Here is a 6,823-nt window from a genome sequence, read left to right on the forward strand (position 1 = left end):
CTGTCTATCAAGAATCATGGATAAATTAAAGGAGTAGGGGTTAACACTGACCAAAAACATGCGGCGTGCTAAAGTTTACTCTCTGAGGTTTATCTCTCGGTGCAATGCCCGCAAATAAAGAACGCCGGTAAATGGAGACGGTAGAGTGTGAGATCTTTTCGGGAGCTTTGATCAATTTAATCAATTCAGATTATTCAAGTGCTAATTTTAAAATAAATACTTTTAACGAAATATTTTTTAATAAAGTCGGAAGAACAAAATATCTAAATTTCAAAATCGATACTGTACCAAACTAACAAGTAAGTAAAGTTCTGTATAATTATACAGTTGAAAAATTAGTTAGTCGAAGTCATTAAAATAGCAAAAAGGCAAAGACACACCGCATCGTTGACCATTTACGCGGCATTGCGTACCAAAAGGGTAATCTAGTGATAGTCATCGACTAACACAGACAAAATCAAGATCTGTCGATCGTGGTAAAAAGAAAATGTGTGGATGTGTGAACAGCAGAAGACGTGGTGCAACGAATGTGTTAAAGTTCAGACATACCACTGTTGGTACCTGGCCAGGCACTAGTGGCTGAGCTGATGTGAGACCCATTTGCTGCATCAACGCATTCTTTAGAGCTAAGTGATTGCGCCCGTTTATCAAAAGCTGATCCTTCAGGTGCTGGGGTGGGTGGAAATATTTGCACGGTGGCTTTTCCCGATTACATCGGCCCTGAAACAAAAATATAAGGCAATACGTTATGATCGATCCCATATATTAGAGGTACATATGTACGTATAAGGATAATTCGTTGTACAGATTCATTAAGGTTCGTATTAGGCCCAGAACATTGTAGACGGCTACGTAGGGTATTTAAAACGTTGCCAAATACACGTACATCTGCTTATTTATAAGAAACGGTGAAATAAGAGAATCGTCTGCCAGTTAAGTAGTTATCTAATAGTAAAATACAGGTATAAGCCATATTTATTTACTAATAGTATTACTAACATGTTCCCTACCTACCGTTCTGTTAAAATATTGCCGGCTCCTCTTCTTATTAATTTTGCTTATATGCTTAATATGAAACTTAACTCTCAAAGTTTTCGTGTGTTCTTTTTTTGTTATTTGGCATATAAATATTTAACCATAAGAGACAGAAACAATTGTCGTGTAGAAAAAAATTATCATTTGAGACGATTTACCGAAATATAAAGGAATATAATTTTTTTAATACCGTATTTATTATAAACAATTATTTACCGTTGTATTCATACTTCTACATATTTGCATGATATTTAATTGTATTTACATTTTTCAATATGCAAAAGTTGTTTTCTGTTTTATAAGGACAACGAACGTTTGTTTTATAGAAAATTATGTTCCCTTCTTTGTTGGTTGCAGAAGTCGTGGAACTATTGGTAGGCTGAGTGGTATTTTCTAATACGAGGTGATGTATAGACAGTTGTCAACGCTAATTTATGACATACCCGGATGAGGTTGTCAGAAGTCTGATAAGAAGGTCGTTACAAATTACTTAACTGCATTGGGTCGCAACAGCATCTAAACTCTGTCCAATATAAAGGTGTGTCTTCACCAGAGTTTGCGAACTGTTCGCGGACAGTATGGGAATCAAATTTCCTAGACATCGGCTGTTCGCATACTGTTCGCGAATTGTTCGTGATGCAGAGTTAAAAGGGACGTCCTTACCGACGAACATTCCATGAACACTGCTCGCTGATATTTTATAACTACTGCGTAATCTTTTCGCAACACGTAACAAATTCATATTTAGGTATATGTAGTGAGATTCTTCTCATTGGTAAGATTTTTCTGATTAAAATAAGAATTATTTACAATTGATTACAAGCGACTAGAATGAAATAAAATTTTTTGTAGACTTCTTTTCGCGACCTGTGTACGAATTTGCAAACAATATCCGAGCTAGACACGCTCGACATTGTTTTCATCTGTTCTGTGGCTGTTTGCGAACAGTTTGCCATGTGTTCGCGTGTGGAGCAGTAATTTCAAAGAATAAAAGAGAGAAGTGTATCCAAAGTACTGAGGGATTAATAAGGATTATGAAGATATTACTAGCAGATGAATAACAACAAAACTAGCGCATGCTAACAACTGATCTTGCGTACTCAAAATTTTCAACAAATTTAAATTAATCTTACAAGTCTTGATTTTTCAAGAGTAGCGAGTGCACAGCAAACACAAGTAACGAACTAATTCCTCTCAAGAAACTGCAGAAACTGATAGATTGGTGTTCTGGAACTGTTCCTGAACTGTTACACGAGCAATGTTCGCTAAAAGTTCGTGTAACAGTGACAAACAGTTTGCGAACAGCGTTCGCAGTGTGACGTATGCGATTGGTCGTAGCGCAATTTCGACTAGTCCCAAAACGTGGTATCACTGACGCTAACGTAAACAGTGCTCAGAGTGGGCAGTAGGTAGTTTAAAAGTATGTATACTGTGCGCGTTAGCGCAGCGGTTTATTACATAGACATGCCATAGAGGCTGGTTTGGCCTCATTACTATATAGCAATACTATAAAGTATGTCCTGGTGAGAGGAAAATTAGAAGGTAATTTCTCAAGTCCTCAATAGTCAAAAAACATGTCATAAAATGCCTTTTGCGACATTCTGAACAAGTATTCCAGATTTCCAACTAAAAAATAAATAATTCGTTATTAATAATTTGTTTTTAAAATACCTTTTTTTCCTATTTTGAACATTAAAAACATCATTTAAGTTCATTTAGCTTTGAATGCTACGTTAAAAATAACCTATTCCGGCAAAGATTTCCCTTAATGTATTTCAAAAGTTAAATTTTGAAAAACTATAAATATTTAATTACTGTGATAGTGGAAATGATCTGGAAGAATAACTATTGAGGTAAACCGCAATAAATTTACTTTGAAAAAGAGCAAAATCTTTAAAAGTAATATCATATGTATGTATATACTAAATAAACACTTGAAGTTCGTTGAATACAACTGAGAGTGTAGCGGACGGTAAGACGGAGAAAAATATAGGCGGTTAAGTGGGGGTTCCGACATTCTAGGACCACCTCAGATACGTCCTATACGTGAAACGATGTTACTCTTATATTGGACAGAGATTATATCATTCAATTTATTTTGTACCTCTGTAAATACAGCAACAATCACCAGCTTTGTTTGTAATTATTAAAACCTACAGAATTTTATAAATTAGCCTGGTTCAAAGCTGTGCACATAGAGATCACTGAAAATGTAATATTTTCTAGAACGATAGTTTATGTTTTTCCCACCAACATGTGCATATTTAGGTGCAGTATGTGTCGCATAAATCACTCTATACAGACTTTTTCTGAATAATACTGATATAAGTCACCATTTATGAAAATTAATTTTCTTAAAATAAAAAATTATTCCAAACTAATTTTTGTAAGCAACTAATAAACCAGCATATCTTACTTTAGTACAACTCAGAGTACCTTCAACGCACCAAAATGAAAATTAATAAAGTCTCTGATGCTTTTGTTTTGTTAGTTAATTGAAAATTATCATCGAGCTTATCGATGAAGGTGTAAATTTAACAAGAAAACCGTATAATAGGAAATTCCTCTTGAAGCTTTTAAGGATATCGAGCTCGTACAAGAGGCTCGGAAGTACGATTAAATGCAACTTTAATTATAGATCCTTCCCTGCCTCGAACAATATTCCCGTGGAAGGTCCGCACGTGCAACAGCGTGACACTATTACAAGCGTTGCAATATAATCACACAGAGTCTTACATGCATACGCGGTCTATCTGCAATTTGTCTGTAAGTGGAAATATTCAAGTAGGTACAAGTGGTTTATAATGCAGCTAATATTGGAAGTTCTCTCCCCTTTCCCCCTCAACCGCGCCTTTTCTCCTACCGTTCCTTTCCGTCGCTCACGTAACTTAGACATTGCACCGAGCCTTAACGCGATTTCAGGCTTCTGCGCATCGTTGCGCTCACGTGGGAGCGAGCGGTGTAACTCGGAAAAAAGAGAAAAGTAATAAGTAGAGAAAAATAAGGGATGTGGCAGTTTTTACACGGTTAGAGCGGAATCTATTTCTCTTGAAAGGTGGACGATAAAACAAAGCTTGATTATTACCTTAACCCTGTACACTTCACGTAGAAGCAGTTATTTAAACAAAACTTACTTTATTATTCGAAAACATTAGTTCTTTTCGAAAATACAAAATTAACAGTGCAGTATAATATTACAATGGCACTGCTATGGCATAGTTGGTGTACAAAGGGTTAACAGAATCATGAATGTAATTTATCAGGACATAGAGGATCATTTGGGCGATTTGAGATATGCTTACAATTATGGATATACAGGGTGTCCCGTAACTCTTGCAAAATCCGGAAATGGGGGGTTACTGGGGTGACTCTGAACAACTTTTTCCTTTTCCAAAATGTAGCTTGAAGCTTCGTTTTTGAATTATTAACGAAAAACACTTGCCAATCACAGCCCGCGTAGAGCCCGCGCTCAGGGACGAAGAACAGAGGCTCATCCGCGCGCGATTGAACAAATGCGTATGCGTGTGACTTCTCGATTATCGATCGCTGTAAAAAAATTGCCTTTGCACAGTTTGCTTTTTCAAAAATTTTTTACACGTCATCTAGTAAACTGATCTTTCTAACTTCTCAAAAAAACTCAAGTCGTTTGGCCCAATTTTAAAAAAGTTGTTCCATTTTATAGGGTGTACGAATACTTTTGTCCTCCACTGTATGTATTGTTATACAAACATCGGAATGACGGCAAAAAACCATTTCTCTAAGCTTTCGATAACTATCGATAACCGAGAAGTCACGCGTACGCGTCGTTCATGATAGCACGCGGGTGAATTTCTGTTCACCCGTCCCTGAGCGCAAGCTCTACGCGCGCTCTGATTGGCCAGTGTTTTTCGTTAATAATTCAAAAACGAAGCTTCAAACTACATTTTGGAAAAGGAAAAAGTTGTTCAGAGTCACCTCAGCAACCCCCTATTTCCTTGTGTTCGAGGAGATATGGGACACAGTGTATATGTTTAGTAAATAGTGAATAGGTATGTAGTAATATTGATTATTCGAATCAAATATGCATTTGATATATGTATATATAAATAATATACTCCTTATATATATAAATAAAGTGCACAACATAAATAACTGAAATAATGGGATAACTAGAAGTCTAATAACGTTTAAAACTTGATTATCCAATTTTACACTGATCAATGTTAGCTATTGATAGCTTTCGCAGTGTTTGTTTTATTAATGATTGATCTTGGTCAATGTGTTTTTTTTTTTATTAACTTCTTTTACATATTTACAAATGATCGATTTATTCTATTTGGGAAGAGGATGCGCAAAGCGGAATCTGTTTTATTTTAATACTATTTCATTGTAGCATTTATTTCGTGATTATTAATAAAGTATTATGCATATGTGATACATTTAATAATTTTTCCGACACGTACTTTCTAACTTTATTTTGTATTTATCAATTGAAATTATGTAGATCTTGTTGAAGCAAAATGTTTTATGTGTACTGCGTGGAAAAATCGACATCCTAAAATATTGGAAGAAACGAGTTTATGACTAAATATGGTTTGGGGATGCCTGCGAACACCACAGGTATAAATGTGCACACTGTCACCACGTTTTGTAGGCAGTTCTAATTGTTCGCCCGTCTTGTGAACATCGTCTAAAATATAATTACTTACCTACCTTACTCGACACGAGTCATTTATTTAATATAACCCCTCAACAGATCTCACGATGTTAATACAATTGATCGATATTTCATTAGAAATAATAACGTAGCGGTACGTTTTTAATCAACCTGTTGCATTCCTGGTATCGCAATTCTTTTCGAATTTTACGGGGTTGTAAATCCCGCTTGCGCTCAATCGCGACGGTCATTTGAGACGTTGATTATCGGATTGATTATCGACGATCTAGTTGAAACAATGTTGTATGTTCGAACTTCACTCTTGGGCGAGTTCTTAAATGTTTTGTGATATATATGTGACTGGGTAGTTGTGTGACTACCTTCGTGTTTTTATGATACTGTGTTTTCGTGTTACTGTGATTCTATGTGTTTTCTGTTCTGACGTGTTACTATTCGATGTTATGGTTCTTTACGAAAATGCATTGTGGGCGCGGGTTCATTCACGGGGAGTATATATGGTGGGCCACTGAGCGTCGGCACCTCGGTTCGGCGGCCAAATGTGACTAACAACATTTATGACGATAATCCGCCAAACTGAGGTTTCGTTGCGTGATCCGGAAGTCGCAACACAACCATAACTAGTTTCAGTATTACTATTTCTATTAATTGTAAAAATGTTGCAAATATTGATCGCGTAATGTTCGATGCTTAATTGCCGAACCGGTACGCGAGTTTAATCACACCTTTATTTATTCAGTGTGAAATACTAAGAACTAGTTTTATTTGCAACTGTTAGAATTATGGTAATAAATAAAAGATATTGTTTTAATTATAAATCTTCTTTATTCTGATACGCGAGGAAGGCACGTCGCTATGCGATCAAACAAACATAGACCAGACACTGAGAGAAAAAAAAAAACATATCAGCGTCACCCATACTAAACAGATGGTTACTATGTTATTTCTATATATATATATATATATTTATATTAATCTGTCTCAGTATGTTGATTATTTTTGCCGTTACTATTACACAGACACATACTCATTTCTCTTTATAATCCAACAGCAACAGAGTGATACTTGAGGTGATGTCGCGACGAGACTATCAAAATACTAATTTTCGTAAGACCAACTGCCAAGACTTCCAAA

The 6,823-nt window shown here is 35.8% G+C and overlaps 1 protein-coding gene across 2 annotated transcripts in view; it reads right to left on the reverse strand.

Annotated features, from left to right (window-relative positions):
* The window catches only part of LOC108577272 (mediator of RNA polymerase II transcription subunit 15-like), a 38,749-nt gene extending 38,033 nt beyond the window's left edge, over positions 1-716 (reverse strand). For both annotated transcript variants that reach the window (XM_017940417.1, XM_017940409.1), the window contains exon 1: positions 550-716. In XM_017940417.1, coding sequence (XP_017795906.1) covers positions 550-609 — 60 coding nt within the window. In that variant the 5' untranslated portion in view covers positions 610-716. The remainder of the gene's footprint in view (positions 1-549) is intronic.
* Positions 717-6,823: the final 6,107 nt, after the last annotated feature.

Source organism: Habropoda laboriosa, unplaced genomic scaffold, assembly GCF_001263275.1.
Source record: "Habropoda laboriosa isolate 0110345459 unplaced genomic scaffold, ASM126327v1 scaffold50, whole genome shotgun sequence".
In the NCBI taxonomy this organism is placed as follows: Eukaryota; Metazoa; Arthropoda; class Insecta; order Hymenoptera; family Apidae; genus Habropoda; species Habropoda laboriosa.